The following is a 27,680-nucleotide window of genomic DNA, read 5'->3' as shown; positions in this document are numbered from 1 at the left end:
TTACAATTGTGAATTCACAACTGAACTGAAACAGTAAATTCACAACTGAACTAAACTGAAACCCTAAACCTAAACCCTAGTTGTGAATTATTACGATTGTGAATTCACAACTGAACTGAAACAGTAAATTCACAACTGAACTGAACTGAAACGTAAACCCTAGTTGTGAACCCTAAACCCTAAAATTTAATTCACAATCAGAATTTTTGGTTGTGAATTAACAACTAGTCGAATTCACAATTAAAATTTAATTCACAACCAGAATTTATTTTGGTTGTGAATTCAAGTAGTTGTGAATTTGAGGTTTTTAAAGTTTGAATTCACGGCTAAAACTGGAATTTATTTTGGTTGTGAATTCGAGTTTTAGTTTTGAATTCATAGATTTGATTGTGAATTCAACAATATTAAGTTGTGAATTTATCGAGCTGGTTGTGAATTTAAGAACATTAAGTTATGAATTCATCGAGCTGGTTGTGAATTCATAGATCTAGTTCTGAATTTAAAAACATAAAGTTGTGAATTCATAAATCTAGCTGTGAAATTTAGAAAATTAAAACTACTAACCTAAAATCTACCACAAATGAATTCTTGATTAAGTGAAACATTAATTAATCAATTAAGCTGTAGGCTTTTGCATACTAACCAAAAACATCAAACCAACAAAATCTCCAAGCATCAAAACAAGAATATTAATTTGACTAATCTCCCTCCTCACACCAAATCTTCTACAAACAGCCAACAAAATTCACAAACAAAAGTTCAAGAAGATTTGCAATATTCACAAACAAAATTTCAGATCTGTTTTTACAAGGAAAGAGAGAGAGAGAGCGAGATAAGGAAAGAGATTATAGATCTACAACATAGTACACAGATTCAAGCATCATCTAATTCATTGGGGCTGCAGAACTCAGCATCGGAGGAGAATCGGAGACGCCGCGTCTGGCGGCGCAGATTGAGTAGAGGCAGAGAGCAGCGGCGCCGTGTTTGCGCGGCGGGGATGTTGCGCGCTTTGTTTCTCGACCCCCTCATCCTCCACGTCGCAGCACCCTTCCCCGCCAAAACCAGCTCAATCTCCAGCATCGCCGACCCGCCGCCACCGGCTGTCGGAGGCGCGGAGACGGAGGTGAAGGAGAGGTAATCGACGAAGGAGGAGCTGGCGGCAAGAAAAAGGCCGTAGGAGAAGGAGAAGGCGATGAGGACGCAGGAGCCGCCGCCGCCATTTCAAGCACTCCAGATCTCCGGCGATCGACGGCAACGCCACTTCAAATATTGGATCTCGAAGTCGGAAACAATGGATTCGGTGCTCTAACCACTGCGATGCCTCAGATTACGCCACCGATTGATGAATCCAAGGAATCGAGATCGCCGTGCGACGACGACGGCCACGGCACGCACACGTTCACCACCGCCATCGGATCCATCGTCTCTGGCCTGAGTTTGTTTGGTTACAGCGACGGCGCAGGGACGAGATCGTCGGCGATCTGAGCTCGAAGGGAGGGAGGGAGAGAGAGAGAGAGAGAGAAGGGGGAAGGGAGTTGACTGTGAGGGAGAAGAGAGAGAAGAGAATGAGAGAAAAAGAGAGAGTACATATTTTTAAATGAGGGTATTTCTGTCTTTTCAATCAAAAAGTGGACAGTTTTTATTATTTTTATCTTAGTGGACAATATTTATCTTTACAATATGAAAGTTGATAGTTTTATATATTAACTCATATATATATATATATAGGGTATATACAAAGTTGGGTTCTTGTAGTATCCAAGCTTATGGTAGATCCGTAGGTCCAAATCTAGACCACACATTTGTGACATGTGGCGCATCAAGATTGTGACACGTGGCAAGGAGCTTCCAAGCATTTCAAGGTAAAATCTGCACAGGAGTAAAATCGAAATATATTTTCGAAATTAAAAATAAAATTAAAATTATATTTTTTCTCAAAATAGACATATTTTAGATGCATAAAGTTTCGCACAAAATGCATAAAGTATCATATAAAAAATGCATAAAGTTTCACATAAAAATGCATTTCATTTTTAAAAATTTAGTATTTTCGCCACCCCACCCCACACCACCCCCCCAATCCCCATACCCACCACAACCCCCACCACCCCCATCCCTCAAAAACTGACATGTTTTACATGCATATACTTTCAAACAAAAATGCATATGTCTCACACAAAAAATGCATAACTTTGACCATAAACATGCATTACATTTTTACAAATTATGTATTTTCACTATCCCATACCACACCACCCCCGATCCCCCCCCCCCCCTTCCCAAAGCCAATTTTTTTTATTTTACAAATTCGGGTATTTTCGCCACCCCCACCCCTCTCCCCAAGTAAAAAAAATATATATATTTTTTTAATTTTTCGACCGCTGACCCACCCCCACCCCCAAGCCAAAAAAAAAATCACAAAACTGATTTTTTCACAAATTTTTTTTTTCTGGCTTGGGGGGTGGTGGTGGCGAGGGGCAACGGTCAAAAATAAGATTTGCAAAAAAATAAAAAAATATTTTTTTTTTGCTGGGGGGATGGCAGGGGGCAGCGGTCAAAAAATCAGATTTGCAAAAAAAAAAATTTAAAAAAAGAGGTTGGCTTGGGTGGGGGGGTGCAGGCTGGTAGGGTGGCGAAAATATCAGATTTGTAATAATGAAATGCATTTTTCGCTTAATTTAATGCATTTTTATGTGAACTTTATGCATTTTGTATATTTTATATGCATGTGAAACATGTCTATTTTTTTGGGGGGTGGGGTATGGGGTGGTGGTGGTGGGGAGGGTTGGGGGGTGGTGTGGGGTGGGGTGGCGAAAATACCAAATTTGTAAAATTGAAATGCATTTTTCTGTTCAAAGTTATGCATTTTTATGTGAACACTTTATGCATCTTGTGTGAAATTTTATGCATCTAAAATATGTCTATTTTGAGAAAATCTATTTTTTTTTAATTTCAAAAATATATTTCAATTTTACCCCTCTGCAGATTTTGCCTTGGAATGCTTGGAAGCTCATTGTCATGTGTCACAATCTTGATGCGCCACATGTCACAAATGTGTGGTCTTGATTTGGACCTACGGATCTACCATAAGCTTGGATACTATATGATCATATATATATATATATATATAGGGAGAGGTTCAAGAAAGAACCATAAATAAAAAAAGAACGGAGAACCATTTTCAGCCATTCGATCATCAAGATCTACGGTGGATGTATCATCATGTTGGATGAATGCAGATCCTGGGTTCGAATCCTGTACAGTGAATGCATTAGATTTGATGGTTCTCACGTTCTCACAAATAATGTAGTTCTCTCTAGAACCACACCCTATATATATATATATATATATATATATATATATATATATATATATATATATATATATATATATATAGGGTGTGGTTCTAGAGAGAACTACATTATTTGTGAGAACGTGAGAACCATCAAATCTAATGCATTCACTGTAAAAATTAATGCATTCGCTGTTAAAATTAATGCACTCAAAAAAATAAAAAAAAATGCTCCCTTCAGGATTCGAACCCAGGTATTATTTTTTGCTAAGTGATCTAATATTTTAATATAACCAATGTAATTATACAAATATATAGCACATGCTTATATATATATATATTGGTTAAGTATCAAATACGCTCCTAACATAGAGACCCCTATCACGTATAACACCCTATACTCGACTTGGGTCCAACTAAACCCCCAAAGTCCTATATTAGGTGCAATTAAACCCTTAGCCCTAACGGTCGTTTAACACCGTTAACTATTAATTTTTTTTTTAAATTTTGTTGGTGGCTGGAAACGCGCCGGAAAGTTATATCCATCAAGAATCGTGTTATAGGTCACCAAATCCGGTCCGCACTCAAACTTATCCATCTCCCTGAAGAATCTGAAGGGCCTCATCAACCATGGAGTTCTTGCAGAAGCCTCTAATCAAGACGTTGAAGGTGAAAATGTGCTAAGCATTTCATCGTACAGTTGGTAGGCTTTCCCCACCCGCCTTCTTTCAAAATTGATCTGCTCCTCGTCGGGGTTGTGGCGCTTCGCCTGAGGGGGGCCGAGCTCCTGCATCAATGGCAGCGGGAAGAAGAGGGAGGCTTGTTGTTGCTGGTGGTTCATGAGCAGCTGCGGGTTGAAAATCGGTGGCTTCATTTCTGCAGAGGAATCAAATGTAGTGGGATGATGAAGAGCTATTGCTCCGAGATTGTTAGACGAATGCATTGAATTTGGGAGAAATTTGAAATTAGCAGAAGAGGGAGGCAAGGGCAAACCAATCTTCTCAACGCTGGATCTGCTGAAATTAGAGAGCGTGGGCATGAAGCTGCCCCCAAATTGGTCCCCGCCGAAGCCTTGATCCACAACCCCGAAGCCACCGCTGAAATCGAACTCTGCGGCGGAGCCAATTTGGAGGGTTTTATTGAGATTGGCCATTGCCGGATCCTCCACATCTCCCATCACCCAGCGGATGAATGCCTGCTCCTGGCTGGGTGAGACGACGACAGACTCCGACAACACGCTCTCCCAATCCTCCATGGCGAATTTCTCCAAGTTGCCGCCGCCGCCTTCGAGAGAAGGCAGGACCGGGAACAGGTCGGCTCCGCCTCCGGCATTGGAGCTGGTGGCAGTGGTGGAGTCTTGCTTCCATTTAGGGGAAGGGTTAGTGTCCGAAACCGCCGCCACGCCGGCCGTGTCGGTAGAAGGCCTACCAACGAAATTTATAAAGAATAAAAATAAAAATAAATATTTAACGGTGTTAAACGTCCATTAGGGCGGAGGGTTTAATTGCACCCAATTTAAGACTTTGGGGGTTTAGTTGGACCCAAGTCGAGTATAGGGTGCTATATGTGATAGGGGTCTCTATGTTAGGGGCGTATTTGATACTTAACACTATATATATATATATATATATAGAGAGAGAGAGAGAGAAAGGTTAAACAGAGAATGATAAGTATTTAGAGAAAAGAGAATTAATCTAGACTCTCCAATTAAACTAATCTAATAGACCGAATTTTTTGTAGACTTTTTCCATATTAATAGCCAAAAAGGATAATCATGTCATTCACTAATCTTATAATGCGTTAATTAAGATGTGTGTATCTTTAATTATCTTTCTTTATTTTAGTAAGATTTGATTTTGCCATATCTTTCAATATTATATATCTTTTCATTCATTTATCACATTAATTTTTCAGAACTCCAGAAAAATGTATATTCCATTCACGTCTCTGAAATATCCAGAAACATAAACTCCATTAACGTCTCCAGCATCATAAAATTTTTAATATTTTTATTTAGTTGTTCGTAAATTTTTCACGCCTGTTCGAAATACTTTATGTTAAATATTTTATGTTAGTAAGAAACATTCAAATAGTTTATTTAGGCGTTCGTAATTTTTTTACGCTTGTTCGAAATGCTTTATGTTAAATATTTTATGTTATTAAGAGAAATTCAAATAGTTTATTTAGATGTTCGTAATTGTTTAAAGCATGTTCAAAATGTTTTAGTATGTTAAAAAAACAAAAAAACTCAGATTTCATAGCAGAAACGGAAATAAAAGCTATTCGCCGTGAACATAAATGAACAGAAAATAATTTATAAATGAACAGAACACAATATCTAAATGAACAGATATATTCAGATTTACTGGACGCATGAATATCCCCTAAATTCTAAAATTGCTCATTCAATTTGACGAAAACTCCGTCCACAGCCAGTTCGATCGAGAACTCCGTCCACAGCCAGTCCAATTGCCGCCTCTACAAGACCGGCGATTGGCCGCCGTTCCATGCCCTCCATCTTCTCAAAGTCATGGTTGACCACAGCCTCCTTCTCAAAATCGGGCAGTGGTCGCCGGTCACTGAGACATAAATGAACATAGCACAATTTATAAATGAACATAATATAATATCTAAATGAACAGATATATTCAGATTTACTTGACGCATTAATATCCCCAAAATTCCAAATTGCTCATTTAATTTGACAAAAAAAAATAGCAGTGCAGACGCAAAGCTGCAGACCAAAATCACAAATCAATTAAAATATGAATTATAGCTAATTAAAACAAAAAAAAATATCAACAATCAATTTGTAGATCTCAACAATCATCCTCTTGTCGTACTTCTTGGTCGGTCGCACGCCGAATTCGGTCGGCGACGCCAACTAGCCTCGCCGAAAATCCTAAAAGCAGAGGCGATCATTTGAAAGCGAAGACCTCAGTGTGTGACAATGATTGGTGAGGGATGTCGATTCCAGAGGAAGAGTGAGGGATGTCGATTCCAGAGGAAGACACGACGTCGCTGGATTTTCAGAGTCGCAGTGGCGCAGCAGATTTCTTGACAAGAAGGTGCAAACTTTCGATTATGGTGAGCGATTTTGAATAGAGAGAGAGAGAGATTGTGATATGAGACTTTGAATAGTGATCGTAAATGGGGGATTTGGTAGATATGGGGGATTGGAAAATTATAGATTTGCCCTTTCATTAATTAAAACTCATATATAATGAATATTTAGAATTTAAGAAATTGAAATTAGGAATGAATCAAAACCGTTAATCTCCATTAAATGTGGGGTTATGATTTATTCTTTATTCTCTATACATAGGGTCATTCTTTGTTTAACTTGACCATATATATATATATATATATATATATATATATATATATATATATATATATATATATATAGGGATCTTGTATAACTTATATAGGGAGTTTTTATCATTACAAAACTTAAACCAGATTTATCGCATACAATAAGTTGTGTATGAATTTGTTATGTAACATTATGGATTTGGTGTGAAAAATGATGAATTAAAAAAAATATCAACCTATAAAATTCAAACTATGGAAGAAAAATTCATTTATAAATTAAAGCTATAATTTCACCAAAGTTTTAATCATAATTTAAGGGATGAAAGTGCTTGCTATTAAGCATATTGGTCATTGACAGATTATATTTGAACACATATTTTTGAGATATAAATAAACACGTAAAGATATCTGTACTTAGTTTAATACCTATCAAAGATAATTGTATGAATACAAAAATAAATAAAAAATACTTACATTAATAAAAATAAAGAAGTTGTCATATTTAGAAAGCAACACTAATTTTGAACAAATTAATTAAAACATAAGATTTTCTTTTTCTCTTATAACTTTTGATTCAATAAAATCTTGAATTTAATTTTCATTTATTTGATGATGAAATAAATATTGTAAATTAGAATAAAAATTCAGAAAATAATCTTTCAACATATTTTTAGAATTTTTTATGCAAGTAATTTACACATAATTTTAGACTCAAGTAATATATACAACTATTTTATACTTATTGATTTAATTTGATAAAAAAAATTATAATATATAATATTTTATCATTTTATGATAATTACATAATGTCATATTAATAATGTTTTTAATGAAATAAAAAATACATAATTTGACAAAAATTTAAAAGAATGATACAGTTTATAATTGCAATTAAAATCTCATTCCTTTTGAAGGAAATATCAATATTTTTAAATATAAACTATTTTATAATTTTATATTATCATAACTTGCTCATTTTAAATATTTTTTTTATTATATATCAAATTAAAGTTCATTTCATAATCTTTTGTTCAAGATGCATATATATATTTGACATAATATTAAATTACTTAAAAATGAAAACAATCGTGTTCTATCTATGAAATAAGGAAAAAAACATATTTATATAGTGCTTTGCTATTTTCTTGGTTAACTTGTAATGGCAGTTTTTTATTTTCGAAAATAAAGTGGGGTCAACATATTAGATTTGACTTTTAGTTTTTTTTTTCAATTCCAAAATTACCCTTCAAATTAAATTTATTGACATTTACTTTGCTTTTTATATATATAAAGATATAGGGAAATATATAAAGATATAGGGAAGTGGTCTTCATTGAAGCTGACCTTATATATATATATATATATATATATATATATAGGGGAGAGTTCAATGGAGACCACTCCCCTATATAGAGAATGAAGACCAAATCTGGTTCCTTGATCTAACTTAATCTAATGGTGGTAATTTAATTGATTAAATTTATTAATTTTAATTTATTTTATAATCAAAAGGTTAAGCATATCATTTTCTATTTAACCCTAATCTCACTCACTCTCTCTCATTCACGCTCTCTCTATCTCTCTCTCTCAATCACTCTCCCCCCTCTCCCGCCGCCTCCCCCAATCCCCTGTTGCTCCGCCGCCTCCCCATCTCTGCTGCTCCGCCGCTTCTGCTCCGCTGCCATCCCCTCCATTCTCCCTTCCACCGCCTTCCTCCCCTATCGCCTCCATCTCCTCCTTCTTCTGCTGCTCCGTCGGCGTCGCAGGCGGAGGATTCTCGAGGCTGTGCTGCCCCGGCGTCGTCAGGGTGAAGCCGATGAAGACGACAATGGTAGAACGCTCGTGGTGGCGACCGCCGTTCCGCGCCGTCGCCGGATTTGCAGATCTGCATATCGTCAATGAAGTGTTCGTAGAAAATATCAATGAACATTCTGATGTTCGTTAATATGTTCATAGAAAACCAATGAACATACTGATGTTCGTCGATATGTTCGTAGAAAAACCAATGAACATACTGATGTTCGTCGAAATGTTCGTAGGAAAACAATGAACATACTAATGTTCATCTATTATGTTCATTGACGGATTAGGTCCCAGCATGGAAAAAGATGAATTTTCGGGATTTGTTCAATGGGATCCCATATTTCAGTAGATTTGAGTGGACGTTTTTGCCCTTTCTGGATTAAATAAATGTAATTAACCATTATTTAATTACATGAAAAATCAAATCATGAAATAATCTGGATCATTGATTGGATTGAGATGAATGGCCTTGATTTGGTCTTCATTCTCTATATAAGAAATGGTCTCCATTGAATGCGACCCTATATATATAGGGTTAGCTTCCATGGCAACCACCTACTTAGATGGAGAATAGAGACCACATCATGTCCGCTGGATGAATCTGAATCAAGGAATCATAAAATTCCATGATATTAAATTAATTTGGTATGTTTATGAAATCCCGTAAAATACTCCATTCATTTTCTGATGTGATACCATTCGTCAATGAACGTAATAGCTGAACATTAGTATGTTCATTAATTTTCCTACGAACATATCACTGTTCATTTATTTTTCTACGCATATATCATCGAACATTAGTATGTTCATTCATTTTTCTACGAACATAGTACGTTCATTAGTATTTTCTATGTGAACATTAATATGTTCGTTTGTTTTTCTACGAACATATCAACGAACATTAGTATGTTTATTAGTATTTTCTACGAACGTGTGGGAGGGAGAGAGAGAGAGAGAGAGCGTGAGTTTGGAGAGAGGGACGGATCAGTGAGGGAGAGATTTGAGCATAAATAAAAGATTTGATTAGTTGTAATTAGGGAAAGAAATAAATATGGAAAAATTACAATAATTAATGGACGAATGATCACCGTTAGATTAAGCAAGATCGACGCACAAGATTTGGTCTTCATTATCTATATAAGAAGTGGTCTCCATAGAACTCCACCCTATATATATATATATATATATATATATATATATATATATATATATATATATAGGGTTAGGCTAAAATAAGAACGCTTATTAAAATATAAATTAAGAACCATTTTCAGCCCTTAGATCATCAAGATCTACGATTGATTCATCACCTTGTTGGATATATTCATGGTCATAAGTTCGAATCCCAAAGGTAGCAAAAAATTATTTTTTCGATATTCATACCTTTATACAGTTTATTCATGCGTGTTATACATAAAATTTATGCATTTTTGCTGGTTCGTAATTCTTAAAATAAGGGTGGTTTATTGAATAACCGCCCCCTATAATTCTTAAAATAACCACCCTATATATATATATATATATATATATTGCAAAGATTCACAGTATTTACAACTTTGATAAAGTAGTTATTTTTTTAATCCTTAAAATATATTTATACAATCAATATGTATAATATTTGTGTCTTTTTATTTCAGGAAGTCTACCAAATATAACAATGCACATACATAGACCAAAAATTTATTGTAAATATAATAACTGAAAAATAGTTGTATAATACAAGTAGAAATATGAATATGCAATCGAGTCTAATTTTCTAGATTGAAATTTAATTAGTCTCTCCCTATTATTGTAAGGCTGCATTTACTTATAGATAAATTTATCCATAGAAAGGATGAATAACACAAATTTATGTCTATAAATGTCTTTTCATTTTTTAATATTTGACACAAAAGTGATGTTCACCAATTTTCCTTCCTTATTTTCACTTCAAAAATGGATAATATTATCCCTCAATTTTTGGTGTGATAATATTATCCATTCTTGAAGTTAAATTAAAGAAGGAAAAATGATGAGCATCTCTTTTGTGTCAAATGCTGGAAAAGAAAAAAGACATTTAAAGACATAAATTTTTGTTATCCATAATTTTTCATGAATAAATTTATCCATTAAAGTAAACGCAGTCCAAGCCAACAAAACAACTTAATCTATTGGAGAATATAAATAAAGTGCAGTTTGAGAATATAAGTTTTTACTCTATTGGAGAATATAAATAAAGTGCACAAAACAACAAAACATTTTTACTCTATTGGAGAATATAAATAAAGTGCAGTTTGATAACAATAAGCCTAATTATTGTATTAAACTGCTTGCATACACATATACTTCCCAAAATCAAACATTAGACTGCTCTCAATTCACTGTATGAAATATAGCCTCAAATATTTCTCAAAAATCAAATTATTAAGATGTCCATTTACTAAACAAGGAACTAAAGAAATTTACAGCATCCTACTAATCTGGAGACCGTAGCAGTCTCTGCTTCCACAATCAGCAGTTGGCATGTGGGAAATTCATGCGGCGGGGAAAGCCGGTGATATCTTTGTAGACAGCACCAATCGCCAACCTAGACAAGGAAAACTCATCAAATTTGTCACCATAAACTCCAACTAAAGCACACAAGAGCACATACGATTACAAAGCTAATGTTAGTCTTAAACAGTGCAGACCGCGTGTGTAAAAAGCTATATCTATATACACATGGCGTGCAGAGCTGATGTTGGATAATACCAATCGCCAAATATAGCTCTAATTACAGGAATCAAAAGTAACAACAGATTAGAAGGAATTTGACTTGTTCTTGTCAAGGACTTCAAACTTACCTTAACCAACAACTCATAATACCCTCTGCATTGTCAAACTGGGAAAATGAAAAGTGAAAACACATATTGCGTAATAAATAACTAAAAGATGCATCTTTCCTTCTCAATCAATTAAGCAAACAACAAATAAACCATCAGAAACACAACTAGCTTAACTATCTGAAGTTCCATAGAAGTGGTCGCAACACAACTAGCTTCCACGGAGGTGGTTGCAACATAACTAGCTGGACTAATCTGAAACCATCTTGATCATTACAAAAATGCAGAGAATCATTCCAACAGGTAATGCAGCACGAGAGTGCAAATAAGTAAAGAATATCAATGAAAGTTAACATATGAAGATAACATATCAAAGGAAATGAAGGTAAGAAAACCAAATACAAATATCAAGGAATTTAGTGCAGAAACTAACATTTGCTCAGCCATGCTACAGCTCACTATAATTGCGCCAAACAGCACGGAATTCTTCACGGAATGTGTTCAGACGAGCTTTCAGGTTTGGTGTCCTAAAGCTTGCATGAAGCACTGTGGCTGTGGAAGAAAAGTGGTGGGGATGGCAATAAAAAGTTAGAAACATATAAATGCAAAGCTGGAAGAATAATTGTGGGGGGAGGGGGGATAGTAGATTACCAAGAAGGCCAATGGCAAGTGCCCACAAGACCATAAGAGCACCACAAGAAACAATCCATAGGAAGATACTAACTGCAGAGATAATAGAATGCATATGAAGTACCACGATGATTTGAATGTATAATAATCAAGCCCTAGTGATAAGTCAAGAAACAGGAGAAAAGAATAAAAAGCTTCTACCTGCAGAAAATGCCAAAACAATCAAGCCCTAGTGATAAGTCAAGAAACAGGAGAAAAGAATAAAAAGCATCTACCTGCAGAAAATGCCAAAACAAATACCCATCGAGGCCGTCCACATATAAATATTGCTCGTTTTGTAGAAGGGCGCCCCCGAATAACAGGCCTAAACAAATAACATTCCAAGTAAGATGCATCATCAAACGGTAAGCAACTCTAAAATAGCAACTGTACTTACGCAAGGGGAGCTCTAAGTTTAGCAGCTAAATGGGGAGAAAACTGCCGGACAGATCTTGTGATTTTTTCACTGAAAGTAGCTGCAAAACTAAACAAAACATATACAGGAGATATAAGATAAATTCAAGGGATTTAGGCCCTAAACGACTATCACCTAAACACCAGTCACCCAACATAACGGAACCATTAGATGTTTAACCATTTTGACTCATGTTTAATTTCACATATTCTATCTGTTTTATCCTTTCTAACTCCTAGGTCTATCCACCTCTTTCTTGAACATTTTCCTTATTTATCATCTTCTACAATTCTTTTTTCAATTGTTTTTCTTCAGGTTTGTTCACCCAACCCCTCTCCATTCATCAACAGAAATGTCAACAATTAAATCCAAAGCGAGATTGACAGTTTAGCCAGAAACGCATACCTATCATTCAGAAATGCTATACTCGTAGCAGTCGTCAGTGCAGCAACAATAGCAAGCGGCCTCCTAAGAAATCCCATCCCTGAAACTGACACGCATGTTAATGCTCTAATTATAAAATCCACCCCAAATGATAAGAGTGTGATTGTGAGTGAAGATGTGGAGAATTCCCGCACTGGGCATAGGATGGATGATATGCATCCCCATATACATAAAATATTAGACCATGGTCATCGGCTTCCTTACCGAGAATGAAAATGATCATCAAGAAATAATTAGTCCTGTAGCTGCAAAACCCAAATGAATAAATAAAATCACAAATGAGTACCGGAATACATGAGATGCGGAAATTAACTCGAAAATTATACAATCACCAGAAAATCCTAAATTTATTGGGGGGAATAAACGAAACAGCAACTGAAGCAGCTAGAATTTTTCTAAATTTGCCCTTCTTATCATTGCCAATCAATGAAACTAACAGAACTAAGTAATACAAAATAATACAGAGTCGAGCATGCTCGCAACAATAAAAGAAAAAGAGATCGTACTAGTAGAGATTGCACTTGAGGCGACTGCTCCATTTGGCTTGGGAGCGGGGCACGGTGAATCGGGAGAAGAATTCCGAGAACGGACGCGGCGGCGACGACCAGTCCACTTCTCGCAACGCCTCCACCAGATCCTCCGCCGTCACGTTACTCCAATCCATCAATAATCGATATCAAACGATCGGAAAATTCTTCAATCCGGCTGATCGCGGGCGAGAAAACCTATGCGGAAAAGGAAAAAAACGAACAAAAATTTTCGATTGCAGAGGACAAATTGGTCGTAGATGGAGTGAGAGGGAAGCTTTTTTATTATTATTATATTATATATATGTGTTTTTTGATTGAATGTTATTGATAGTATGTGAATAATCTGAATCAAAATTTTATGTTGGTTGAATTTAGGTAGAGAAAATGAAATTGCAGTGAAGAGACGTGGAAATTCAAAATAAAAATATAAGAACTCAAAAAAATGTTATCCAATAAATCGAACATGAAATAAAAACATATAATGTCTGAGCCCGGGTTCGAACCGGGGACCTCTAGTGTGTGAGACTAGCGTGATAACCGACTACACCACCCAGACGACACATTCAAGATTAAACATTTTGCATATTAATATTTGAAATCTTTCAAGAGGACTCTATGTTCTAATTTGTACCAAATTCGCTTCCTGCACAAATCTATATACTCCCCCGTCCCATTAAAAATGACATGTTAATTTTGAGCACAAAAGGTAAAAAATATATAATTAGTAGATAAAGTGAATTTATGAAGATAGAAAAATAAATTGAAAATTGTAAAAGTAAGTGTAGAGAGTGAAAATGGTGGACCATTAATTAATTAGTCTCTTAATTATTTATCGAGAAAGAACTTAGACATTTGTATTGAGATTCCATTATGAAAACTGAGATATTTATAATGGGAGTATGGGATGGAGGGAGTAATATATAAAATAGGAGTTTTCTCCCTCCATTTTTTCCTTCCATTTTTTCTCTCTTCTCTCATCAATTTTTTTTACTCTTTTTTTCTCTTTTTTTTTTTATAATTTTAATTATTTTTTAAATATCGTTAAATTTAATTTATGAATAAATATTCAATATGCATTTTAAGTTTAAGTTTATAACAAGATCTTTAATATGTTATAAAAATAGTAAAAAATGAATTCAAAACGAATATGTTATTAAAATTTTAAAATATGTTATTGTCTTTCTCTTTGTCTAAATTTTACAAATTTTTTATTTATGTTCGTGTATGAAAATATTTATTTTTTATTATTATGTGGAATACTATATAATAATGTATATATTATTTTTCATTATCAAATAATTTAAAATTATTTAATAACTATAATTATCATTACACTTTACACATAGTTGAAAATTATATTTTTAAATTCGGGATTTTATTGAGTAATTGATATTTTATTTTTAAATCTTATTTTGTATTTATTTATATTTTAATTCTATTTAATATTTACGTTTATTTATTTAAAATATCATTTAATTTTGATTTCGTTGTGCATCGCACGAATGGACGTACTAGTCTAATTGAAAAGTTAAGTATCGAACTCGCTAATAATAATAATAATAATAATAATAATAATAATAATAATAATAATAATAATAATAATAATAATAATAATAATAATAATAATAATAATAATAATAATAAATACTATTGAAACGTTTATAAAATAATATCTTATGATTGATTCAACAATGGTGATTTATCTAGTAAATAACTTACTATAAAATCATATGTTATCATATAATTAAATTTGCTAGCTGAAAATTTTAGGCACATCCCCTAATGGATATGATTAGGCTGTCTAAACGGATATTGAGTATTGGATAACTTGATAATCGAATCGAATCATTTGGGTTTGGTTGTCCAATAATCGATTTTTTGGGTTATTGGATTGGTTTCAGTTATTGAAAAAAATTTGAGTTCTAATTTGTATTGATGATTTGAGCATGAATTGAGCTGATTTTCATAGTTTGATTTTAACCTTGACTTTTAGACGTTGAATAAACCTATGATATTTTGAGTCATTGTTGAAAAATAGAAGAAATATCCTTTTCCAATTTTGATGATCCCAAAACCCTTATATTTATTTTCTTTAGACTAGACTTCTTGCTTGAACTCAACTGTTAGAGTTCAATCTTATAGCTAGAATGAAGGTAACTGATAGCTGAAGTTTCTCAATGACGAACACTGAAGAAACTGAAGACTGGACAACTGAGGAAAGACACTGGTGATACAAAGGACAACTTAACTGAAGTCAACGACTGGTCAAACAAAGGACAAAAGCACAACTGATTATTGAAGTTATATTAGTCAACTTTCTTCATCGGACTGAAGCTCAGACATCCGCATTAAATGCTCCTGCAACAACATTAAATGCATCAGATATAAGAAAGAGAATTAATCATATTCAACTACAATTAAAATTACCATTAATAATGTATTCATTATATATAAATTTTTTATTTTTAATCTCATTACCATAAATAAGAATTAACATAACAATTATACTCCCTCCGTCCCGTATGCTTAGGCTTGTTTTCCTTTTTTGAATGTCTTATTTATATAGGCTTGTTTCCATAAAAAGTAATATAATGTTTTTTTACTCATTTACTATTATATCCCTATTTAATTCTTTAATTTACTCCCACTATAATACATTATTAAATAATAAATATGGACATACTAGGAAATTTACTTATATATTTTCATTTCCAATTATTTTTCTTAATCTTTGTGAAAATCTCAATCAGCCTATCCATATAGGACGGAGCGAGTAATATAATTAAGCTAAACAACTACAATAATTCGTACAGATAATTAAATTAATCAAGTTAGCTTTCATTATGCAAAACCCTAAGATACAAAACCCCATTAAATTAGAATTCTAAACGGCCGCACACACGTCTATCATCACTTTGCAAAGAAATTAAAGAAGAATAAGTTAGCTTCGCTCCAAGATACATGTACTTTTGAACAATAGTTTAATCAATATTTATCACTAATGAGTATTTGAGAGAATTATGGATAAATATTTAGCATAGTTGACTTCTAGTATATTTTTTTCGTTTATCTTCTAGACTTCTAGTTGCTTGCAAGGATTCTAGACTTAAAACAATTAAAAAACAACCATAATCCTACTATGCAGAGTTGAATAATTAATTTTTTTTATTGTATTGAGAAGCTTTGTGAATGCATAAAACATTTATTTCCATCATAAAAAATCACACACTATTATGTTTGATCTTATTTATGTAGGAATGTTGGGAACAAGATATATTTTATGTTCCACAAGTTGCAGTGGATGTTATTCCAAAGATTGGTCAAGAATTTCAATCGCTTGAAGATGCACACAATTTTTACAATAATTATGCAAGGCAAGTTGGGTTTAGTATACGAGTCTCAAATAATAAGAAGAATAAAGAAATAGGAGAAGATGTTTAATGTTTACTTGTTCCAAAGAGGGAAAGACGGACGAAAGTTGGCAGAACAAGCATAAGAATATTGTGGCTCGATCTGGGGAAAGAAATCGAGGTCATACTCGATGTGGGTGTAAAGCTAAAATGACCGTCAAGAAATCTTCTGATACGGATATCTGGATTGTTTGTTATTTTATTGAGCAACATAATCATGCCCTTTCTACTCCTAGTAAGGTTAATCTTCTAAGGTCGCATCGAAAAGTGTCAGCAACAAAAAAGGCTATGCTGCAACAATTTTCAGAGGCAAATATTCCTATTTGTCAACAGGTACGATTATTTGAGATTGATGCTGGTGGTCCATCATCTATTGGTTGCTTGGAAAGAGACCTTAGGAATCATAAAAGAGACATCCAAAATGAGTTATTTGGGCATGATGTTGAATCGTTGATTCAATATTTTGAGTTGGAGAAAGATAAAAAATGAGAATTTTTACTTTGCTTATGAAACAAATGAGTAGGGAGTTTTCATAAGATGTTTTTGGGCAGATTGTGAGTCTAGGAGATCATATGCACAATTTGGTGATGTAGTGGTGTTTGATACAACCTACAACACCAAGTACAGCATGATAATTGCCCCTTTTGTTGGAATGAACCACCATCGGCAAACTATTGTTTTTGGGTGCGGACTGTTAAGTGATAAAAAGACAGAGTCTTTTATTTGGTTATTTTCAAAAAATTTAGAATGCCTGTCAAGTAATGACCCTCCAGGTGTGATTATCAGTGATCAGGATGCTGTCATTGGACGAGCTATCTTAGAGAAATTGCCTCGTACGTTACATCGATTTTGCTTGTGGCACATACTTAATAAATTTCCTAAAAAGATGAACTCTTTACTATACCACGAGCATTATCACAAGCTTGTACACATTATTAAGGAGTCAGAATCTGGTGAGGAATTTGAACATCGATGGATGGAGGTAATGGAATCTACAGAGTTGAAGAATAACGAGTGGTTAAGTGATCTCTACACGATACGTCATCGATGGGTGCCGACCTATGTTAAAAATGTCTTTGCTGCAGGGATGTCCAGTAGTCAACAAGCTGAGAGTAATCACTCTTTTTTCAAGCGGTATGTGAACCACAAAAATTCTTTGGTTGACTTCATTGTGCGATTCAATAGGGCGCTTGTTAGCTAGAGACATGAAGAGCTAGTTGCAAATCACACTGATTTTAATGACAGACCACGACTGGTTATAGGTTCTTTAATGGAAAATCAGATGGCATCCATTTATACGAAAATGATATTCTTACTGTTTCAGAAAGAGTTGCAACAAAGTATGGTTTATCTTTGTACTCTACTTTCTAACACAGATGCATCTTCTAAGTACAAGGTGAAGAGATTTGAGTTTGGAGAAACATTCAATCGAGAGCGGGAATTGACATAGTACACTTCCTCAGAATCAATATCGTGTAGTTGTCGATTGTTCGAGTTTGATAGATATCCATGTCGCCACATGCTTTGCTGGATGAGAGTTCAACAAATCATGGTGCTGCCAGATAAGTATATACCTCAAAGATGGACAAAGTCGGTAAAATCTAGTATATTGTATGAGCATGTAGAAGGTTTTGCTAAAGGTCAGTCTTTTACATCAAGGCGGGGAGCATTATCTCATATGGCAATGGATATAGTTGATAGGTGTTCTTTAACAGAAGCTTCTAGCAATTTCTTGATGGTAGAATTTGATAAGTTGAAGTCTAAAGTCAAAGATTTTGATATTGATGGCAATACAAGCAAGCGATTAAATGAGAGCAAGAGGCATGAGTTTATACAAAGTGTACAGGATCCTAATTTCGTGCGAACTAAAGGATGCGGCAAACGATTGAAATCCTCAAAAGAAAAAGCAATGTCTCAAAGCAACAGAAATTGTAGTATTTGTAGTCAAAATGGTCATGATAACTTGATAAGCGAACATGTCCACGAATCTACAAAAATTGTATGATCTATCGTAAATTCATATGTTCTTATGTATATTTTTAAATTTTTATTAGATTTTGATATGTATTTTCCATTTCATTGACATGTTACAATTGACCGGTGAAGCATGCTACACACAGTTTTATTTCAAGCAGACATAGAATAATTATGCTGATGATACATTCTTATTCAACTGCATGATTTGTTCTATGTAATTTGATTTTTGAAGTTTTAATGACTGATGAAATTATTATTGTTTAGGTGTTTAATTAAGTTTGAGTCTCTCTTTCTACAGCTGCTTTATTTTCGTAACAACCCGCTCTTTTATCAGTATTTAATTCCAGTATTGCGTGTTTATTTATCCATCTTTTAGTAAATGAAGCACTTATGAACTCAATAATATTTCTGAATTACGTATTTTGGAAACAGAGTCACTACACTAGCAGTATGCATTTTTTTATTTATCTTCGCGTGTTTAAGACCGCGACGAGAATCTTTGAGTTGATGAATAATTATTACTCAAAGTTATAACCAACTTAGCGAAGTTGTGTCATTTATTAATCATGATGGAGTTTATCTCATATTGTTACTTAAGTCGTGGATTATTTTCGACTTTGAAGCTAATTAAATCTACGGATTTAATTTAAGTATTAGAATGACGAACGAATTAAATCTATGGATTTAATTTAGCATTTATCGACATTAGCAAAACACGAAACCAGTATTTCAAATACAGAGCAACCAACACTGAAGGATTTTGCTTAGATTACATATTCTTTTAAATCACATCACACACCCACGCCCATCCTACTCTACCATCTGCCAACCCCCAAAGAATAAGGAAAAGAAGAGGAAAAGGGGGGGGGGGTGGATAGGGCATGCAACACCACCTACTCCCACCTGCTGCACCCCATCCCACGCCATGCAGCCCCATCCACGCCCCAAGGTACACCTAGGCTGTCCATCAGCCACACTACAACCATACCCTTTTTTTTAGCACTCAAGTGCATATCAACCAAGCTCCTAGTATATATTCTACTCTTCACTCCTCGAGCCACCCCTTTCTTTTCTCGGCACTTAGAAACTACAGCAGCAACAGCAGGGAGCTTCATCTCTCTCGACGCCATAAACGAAGGGGAGTAGATCGAGATTCTTGCTGCCGACTTGAACAAGGTAAGACTCGGCTTACATTTCCACCCTTCGCCATGTTTCCTTCCACATGTTTCGACTAAAGAACAGCAGTCATATCCTTCTCCAGTTTGCACCTCGACGCTCGAAGAAGCGAGAGAGAGACCATCGTTCTTTACCCGACCAAAGCACGCTATATACCAAGGTAATCTTTGACCTCAGTTGCTACTCTTGTCGACATGAATCACACTCGCAGAAATCATGTTTTATGTGCTGTACACGAGTGAACAAAAGCATGGTTAGTCACGTCCTTGTAGAACCAACAACATGTAACCTTCGTAAACTACGAGAACCTTAAACTCATAACATAGACGAACGTGAATAACCACAGCATGCTCACATAGGTAGAGTATTAAGGTCTGTGTTTTACACGAAGAGGAGATAAGGACGGAGAGTTTTGGTTTTGGAAACTGGAGTCCTCGTCGTTCATCCCAGACCAGAACAGAGCGGAGAAAATGCCAAAGCAGAGCTGTAAATTCCAGAGCAGAACTGGAAAATGCCAGAGCAGAGCTAAAAATACCAGAGACGAACATACCAGAGCTGGAAATGCCAGAGCAGAGCTGGAAATTCTAGAGCAGAACGGGAAAATGCCAGAGCAGAGCTGAACATCCAGAGCTGACTTTGGAAGCCAGGGCTGACATTCCAGAGCTAACTCGCCAGAGCTGACTTTGGAAGTCAGAGCTGACTTTCCAGAGCTAACTCGCCGGAGCTGACTTTCCAGAGCCAAATCTCCAGAGCTGACTTTCGAAGCCAGAGCTGACTTTCCAGAGCTAGATCGCCAGAGCTGACTTTCGGAGCCAGAGCTGACTTTCCAGAGTTAACTCAGCCAGAGCTGACTTGGAGGCCAAAGCTGACTTTGAGGCCAGAGCTGACTTCCAGAGCAGAGAGCGAAGAAGCAGAGCAGATCGCGAGAAAGAGAGAAAAGAACATAGGGTGTTTGAATCTTTTTAATTCCTTTCCCTTGCCTACACGAAGGAGGATTTATATTTTATAGTTTTATTTTGGCAGTTTAGAACTCCCTAATGAGAGCGAATTCTATCAGTTAATTACTTGACTTCATGAGACGAAACCTAGTTAGGTTAATTGTTATTAATAACAAGGACTAGTGATAAGTTTCCCTAATTATTATCTCAGTATAATAAAAAGAAATATGAGCCATGCATAATTATATTACGCATCCTCATTTATTTGAGAATTTCCTCGGACTAAAACCTTACGTTATTCTTTTTCAAATCAAGGTTGAACGCGAGAGTTTAAGGCTTAGTCGTGAGTCTCCACTACCAGGTGAGCTTTCTTACGTATAAACTAAAACCATATATTAGAATTGTTAAGACTTTATGCTTATGAATTTGAATGATATTGTCAATGCCTAAATGCTTTATGTTTTGTTATTAATTGCCTATCTGATGTTAATCGAATTCGGATTCTGGATGGGACCGCAAATCCCTTCGGAATTAGTGTACACCCTTGTGATCGTGAGTCATCTAGCGGGTTGGCCGATCATAGTGTCCGTAGATGGAGGCCTCCCTCTCGACACGAGTTACTGATATGGTGATTAATGATATTAAATGCCTGCGCGGGTTATTGATGAAAGAAATGATATTATTTTTGGTAAATACGAGTCTTTAAAGGAAAACCCTCGTATCTTACTACTGTTAAAGGCTTGACAATAAAATATTATGCATGTATGTAAATTTCGGCAAGTGTCCACTAAGTACTCTCGTACTTAGCCCTGCATGTATTTATAAATGTGCAGGTTGAGCTGTGGTCGGGGATGTAGTGTGCAAGCGGAGCTTTTGTCGATTTAGGACGAGAACCTCAGAGTAGAGTATATGTCTTCATACATATACTCAAATTGTTGTCTTTCCGCTGCGAACACTGATTTTGCTAAGATATTATGTTATCTTGTCAAACCATTATGTATTATTAACAATGTTCTCAAACTCGTTGAGTACCCCTTTTGGATAATATTATGTACGGTCCCTTGTGGCTTTCTTTGATATCTAGTTAAGTTCGATTGTTTCCCTTATACAAAGTCGAGTCATCAAGAAGCTAAACATGCCCCTTTTCTAATCCCGCTCCTAAATCCCCTCCCCTAGTCGCGGTTTCCCCGAATTTGCTATCCTTAGAAAGTGCGGTCGTGACAATTTTACTTCTAGTTAACAGTTTTTACTTGCTACTTTTTCTTACTAGCACCGACATATTAGTAATAGATATCTCCTTGTGGAGATAAGAATGGAGTGATTGCAAAGACTGTCATTGTATACCGTGTGCCCAAATTTCTATTGAATGAATTCAAGATTTTGGGCTATATATCATAAAAAAAGCGAGAGGTATCTCACTTATGGATATTGTTGCTGCCGTTAGAGAGTCCTTGTCTCTTAAGGAATATGAGCTATGGGGTCATGTGTCACACCCCAATTCTTGAATGAATAAATATAATCGAGGTGCAACTAATTCATAGAAATAAACAAGGAACAACCTTGTAAAAACCCGAAATAGGATAGAAAGTCGGGCTATGCCCCTTTGGATCACAAGTTTTGTTTCATGCTTCTGACAACCGACATTCATTGGCATAAATTTAGTAGTGAAGAGTCTAAGCTCGGTCAGGTATATCATTTGAAATTTAACATGAAGAACTTAAGTTGGGAAAACAAAAGACTGATATGAGTAATTGCTACAGCGGAAGTCTAACATAGGAATTTATCGCTAGCCTCAGCTCCGTCCCGTCAGCACCAGCCAGCCAACCTGAAAACATTTGAAAGTATTTTTGGGCTAAGTACTAATGTACTTAGTGGGCATGCATTTTCTGAAATATTTTATATTTTAATAAAGACAGTTTATCCAATCATACTTGACATGACTTAGAAGGTTTTAAATTGAAAGAAGTACTTCTAAGCATGTTAAAATATTTTCTTTCATTTGTGCGCACATGTCACACTCCCTTTCTGTTACTCGCTGTGATCCCGGACCTTTTAGCCACCGACGGATCTCTGTCTCCCGCTTACTTGAACTGAGGGCGTAACCCAGACAAGTTGAATTGACCTCGGGACGCTACCCAGGCAGGCCTGATATTTCTCATGCTCCGGAACACATCCAGCCGAGCACCCTTATAACGCCTCTGGTTAGAGCCCGATGGAGATCAACCCACCGAGTCAACTAACAAGTGTACACAATTCTCAAACAACGTATTAGGTCATAAGAGAACCTCAATTGATTAACTGTACGAGCCTTAAACAGAGCAGAGTGCACATAAACATTTTATTGGATAAACAGTTTTCATTACATTAAATAAATAATTTGCATTTCATTGAAAACATTTAGAGCTTAATAACTCAATCATACTTTGTACATTTGGAAAGTAATGCCCACCTGTATAGGCAAAGCCTGTCGTTTAACCTTATCTCTGAATCGGAATAGCAGTGCTAATCCTCCTAATGCTCAAAGCCTACAAGAAATCTATTCTTAATAGGTCTCCTTGAATCTAATCTTAAGTCATGGTGTAGTGCTTAATATTCTATGATTCACTTAGCCGGGTTTTCAAAATTTAATGAATAAATAATTGAAAACATTTTCTCTTGAGTTAAGAACACCAACAATATTCTTACTCATCTTTTAATAATTGGAATTATAAATAAAACCAATTAAATCTTAAATACTTTTATTGCAAAAATATAATGCAAATTCATGTCATGCTTGGCATATAATAAGAAATTACTTAAAATATGCTTATAATAATAATGTAATATTATTATAAAAATTTACTCTTTGAAAATAATTAATTAAACTTAATAAGTCTAATTAATTATAATAGTGTAGCTCCTTTAAATAAAATCTGCACAAATCCAATTAAATAAATACTTGGGCAGCCCATGATTTAAAATAATCAAAGGCCCAACTTAATAAAAGAAAATCGGCCCAAAATTAAGAAATAATCCAGCCCATTTAATTAAAAAATCTCGGCCCAAGTACTCATAAAAATCGGCCCATAACTAATTAAATAAACTGAGCCCAATTCGCAAGCCCACCCTCAATTAAAATCGGCCCAAGTCAAAATTTAAGACAAAGGCCCAACTCTCGGCCCAACACTTCAAATTAAATCGGCCCAACCCCTAACCCAAACCTAAAGCCCAACACTCCCTTCCCCCTTCTTTTCCCCATCATCCGCGCCCCCCCCATTCCCTCTCACTCTCTTCACGCCAAACCCCTTCTCTCATATCACGCTGTTCGCATCTCTCCCTCTCTCAGAATTCCTCCGGCCGCGTGCCACCACTCCCGGCGACGAGCGCCGCTCCGACTCTCCTCTCCCTCAACTGCTCTCCCTTCTCTCAACTGCAGCAGCAGCGCACGCAGCCTTCCTCCGGCGAAGAGCCGGCGACTGGACCTCTGCCTCTCCCTCTCCCCCATCTTCTTCTCCCTCGTTTTCCCTCCACCTGCACAACCCGATGGCCGCAGCAGCTGGAACCAGCCACCGCCTCTGTCTCCCTCTCGAATTCAGGCTCGCCGAGCCCTTGCTCAACTCTGGCCGACGGCAGCAGCTTCATGCCGCCACCATCGCCGCCCTCTTATCTCCCTTCTCCTCTAGTTCCGGCCGCCGCCTGAAACTCTAGGCTAAGCCTCCTGTTCTCTCTCTCTCGACTGCTCAAAAGTCCCGCCGCCGCGGAAGCTCGCCGGGGAGCAGCGACGATAAGCCGCCGTCACCCACTGCTCTCCCCTCTCTCCATCCGTGGCTGGAGGATAACGGCAGAGCCGCTGTGCCCTAGCCCTCTCCTCTCTGACTTCCGCCAACGAGCAGCGGAAGCCGCTCTCTTCCCCGACTCCGGCGAGTAGCAGCGATAAGCTGCCGCTCCACTGTTCTCCGCTCAGACCCTCACAACACACGCCCACACACAGACGCCCCCCCTTGCGCCGTCTCCTCCCATGGCAGCGGTGGAGTTGCCGCCGCCTCCCTCGACTCAAAAACAACAGCAAACACAGACACGACAAGCACCAACAAAACTCAAGACTCTTCTTTCTTCTCTTCTTTTAAAAACAAACATGCTTTGATGTAAAAGTACGAATACATGAATGTCATTTGTCCACTCTCTTATGTGCATAATCTGAAAATGCTATATGGAATTTCCTTGCTTGTCTTGAATAATACTCGAAGAAAATTTATGCAAATGAATTAAAGGTATAATCTTTAACAGAATCTCATGGGTTTTTATGTTGCTGAAAATCTGAAATGATTTGGTGCTGTGAAGGGTAAGAACATACTTTGATGGTATTAACAATACAAGGGATTTAAAATAAAACCTTGAGGAGTTGATCGGCTGTTTTGCTGGTTCTGCATGGCTTGGCTGATTACTCGTTCCAGCAAGGATGAGGAGGAGTTTGTTTTAGCTTAGGAGGAGTTTTTACTAAGGATATTTCTTTAAGTTATAGTGCAGTGTTGGGAGACAAGACAGCCTACTTTAACAAAAGTATGGCTAAAAGTTGAGTTGCAAAAGAAGGGAGTAGGTGTAGTGGGTAGTGGGTGTAGTGGGAGGGATTAAAATAAAATAAAATAAAAATCTTCCGGGTTGTACTACGAAAACTGTAATAATCGTTCAGTGTTTGCTTAAATAAATAGCTCATGAAAATGCTTGAATGCTAAATTAAATAAATATGCAATGCATATAAATTTAATTACTAAATTTACAAATGCTTTTGTAAATCATTTTTGTTGGAATTAAAATAAATTCTTTTTCTAAATCCGGCGTGAATCATCTTAAATCTAAGTTCGAAAATAAATTCTAAATTTAGCTCGGGGAAACGGGGTATTACATCCCTCCCTCCTTAAAAAAAATTCCGTCCTCGGAATTGCATATCTGATAATCTAGCTGGGGATACTAGTCTTTCATTTCATTCATCTCTTTCGTGGCCTTTTCCATCCTGTGATGGTTCCACTACATGACGAGAACAATATTATTGCCTCGTAAAACTTGAACCTTGCGATCAAGTATCTGGACTGATTTCTCTTCATAACTTAGGTCCTGGCTAGGACTTCTTTATCTTGCTTAATCAAATGCTTTTGATTAAACACATACTTTCTTAACTGAGAGACATGAAACACATTGTGCACGTCTCCAATACTGGGTGGCAATGCCAACCTATAGGCTTCATGGCCTTTCTTATCTAGGATCTCAAAATGTCCTATATAACGGGGTCGTAACTTGCCCCTCTTTCTGAAACGTATAACTCCCTTTGAGGGAGAAACTTTGAGGAAAACTCGATCCCCAACATTGAATTCTAACTCCGATCGGCGTTTATCGGCGTAAGACTTTTGTCTATCTTGAGCCTCTTTGATTCTTTGCTTGATGTGGTCGACCTTCTCAACCATCTGTTGGACCAGTTCAGGACCTAACAGCTTTCTTTCACCCACTTCATCTTAGTAAAGTGATGAACTATATTTTCGGCTGTATAAAGCCTCATATGGAGCCATTCCAATTGTTGCTTGATAACTGTTGTTATAAGCAAATTCTACAAGAGGTAACAAATCCTCCCAACTTCCACCTTTGTCTGCGACAATTGTTCGTAACATATCTTCTAGAATCTGAATCGTTCTTTCTGACTGCCCGTAAGTCTGAGGGTGGTACGTTGTGCTGAAGTTCAGCTGAGTGCCCATTGCTTCTTGTAAACTTTTCCATAAACGTGAGGTGAATCTGGTGTCACAATCTGACGTGATAGATACAGGTACACCGTGAAGGCGTACTATCTCTTTGATATATAACTTTGCAAGTTTCTCCAATCCAAAAGTCATTTGAATTGGCAGAAAGTGCGCTGACTTTGATAATCGGTCCGCTATGACGCTATATCTCTTTTCATTCTTGTTCACCAGAAAATTTTCTTTAAATTCTGGTGCATCTTTGTACTGCCTGGATGTGCAGTGTATGGAGTATCATGAGCCTTGCTCATAATCTCATTCTTTAATTCTTCTTTGTGTGGCACACACAATCTTTCATCAACCATAAGTGCGTTATCATTTGCTTCAGTGAATTCTTTCGTTTCATTCGTTCTTGCCGCGAGACGCATCTTCTCCAAGAACCAATCTTCTCTTTGTGCTTTGCACAATTCTTTCTCTCAAATCAGGTTTAGCTGTCAGTGCAGCTACATAACCCAATACTGAATCTGGGGAATAAACAATCTCTAAACTGAGTGAGGCGAACTCACGAATCAGCTCTTTATGTTGGGTAATGAAATACCCTAGCTTAGCCTTCGTTTTTCGACTCAGGGCGTCAGCTACTACATTCGTTTTTCCTGGATGGTAACTGATGGTGCAATCGTAATCCTTTACTAATTCGAGCCATCTTCGTTGTCTCATGTTTAAATCCTTTTTGCTCGAAAAAGTACTTTAAACTCTTATGATCTGTAAAGATCTTACACTTAACTCCATAGAGGTAGTGTCTCCAAATCTTCAGCGCGTGCACAACGGCTGCTAGTTCTAAATCATGAGTCGGGTAGTTCAGCTCATGGGGCTTCAAATGACGAGACGTGTATGCTATCACTTTCTGATTTTGCATCAACACGCAACCCATTCCTAGTTTCGAGGCATCAGTGTACACCTCAAATTCTTCATTCTCCCATGGTATTGCTAATACTGGTGCAGTAGTCAGCCTAGTCTTGAGCTACTTAAAACTTTGTTTACAAACTTCGGACCAAACATACTTAGTCCATTTTCTTAAAAGTCAAGTCATTGGCCTAGCCAATTTCGAGAATCTTTCGATGAACCTTATATTGTAACCTGCTGGACCGAGAAAACTTCTAATCTTATTGACATTTGATGGTGTCTTCCATTCCTTGACTACTTCGACC

At 36.3% G+C, this 27,680-nt stretch overlaps 1 protein-coding gene, 2 long non-coding RNA genes and 1 other non-coding gene across 5 annotated transcripts; all 4 read right to left on the bottom strand.

The window, feature by feature from the left end:
• Positions 1-5,591: 5,591 nt before the first annotated feature.
• On the bottom strand, positions 5,592-6,421 carry LOC131016644 (uncharacterized). Its single transcript, XR_009099157.1, has 2 exons — positions 6,136-6,421; positions 5,592-5,871 (listed from the first exon to the last, which is right to left on the bottom strand). It is a non-coding gene; the product is annotated as an uncharacterized LOC131016644 (long non-coding RNA).
• Positions 6,422-10,633: 4,212 nt separating this feature from the next.
• Positions 10,634-13,720, bottom strand: LOC131016643 (PRA1 family protein A1-like). 2 transcript variants are annotated; one of them, XM_057945342.1, is made up of 8 exons: positions 13,246-13,720; positions 12,944-12,984; positions 12,701-12,779; positions 12,278-12,364; positions 12,117-12,205; positions 11,863-11,934; positions 11,645-11,763; positions 10,634-10,976 (listed from the first exon to the last, which is right to left on the bottom strand). In XM_057945342.1, exons 1-7 carry the CDS (start codon positions 13,401-13,403, stop codon positions 11,660-11,662), a joined length of 630 nt encoding a protein of 209 aa, XP_057801325.1. In that variant the 5' UTR covers positions 13,404-13,720; the 3' UTR covers positions 10,634-10,976; positions 11,645-11,659. The 2 variants fall into 2 exon arrangements, with proteins under 2 accessions (XP_057801325.1, XP_057801324.1); XM_057945341.1 differs by having other exon boundaries at positions 12,701-12,785; positions 13,246-13,691.
• A 31-nt stretch (positions 13,721-13,751) lies between these two features.
• TRNAV-CAC (transfer RNA valine (anticodon CAC)) lies at positions 13,752-13,825 on the bottom strand. The gene has a single exon. It is a non-coding gene; the product is annotated as a tRNA-Val (tRNA).
• Positions 13,826-22,353: 8,528 nt separating this feature from the next.
• Positions 22,354-23,980, bottom strand: LOC131016642 (uncharacterized). The gene is made up of 2 exons (XR_009099156.1): positions 23,220-23,980; positions 22,354-22,595 (listed from the first exon to the last, which is right to left on the bottom strand). It is a non-coding gene; the product is annotated as an uncharacterized LOC131016642 (long non-coding RNA).
• Between the last annotated feature and the right edge of the window lie 3,700 nt (positions 23,981-27,680).

This window comes from Salvia miltiorrhiza, chromosome 3 (genome assembly GCF_028751815.1).
Source record: "Salvia miltiorrhiza cultivar Shanhuang (shh) chromosome 3, IMPLAD_Smil_shh, whole genome shotgun sequence".
NCBI lineage: Eukaryota > Viridiplantae > Streptophyta > Magnoliopsida > Lamiales > Lamiaceae > Salvia > Salvia miltiorrhiza.
Note: the sequence above shows the minus strand (reverse complement) of the source record. Positions and strands in the feature narration are given on the sequence as shown.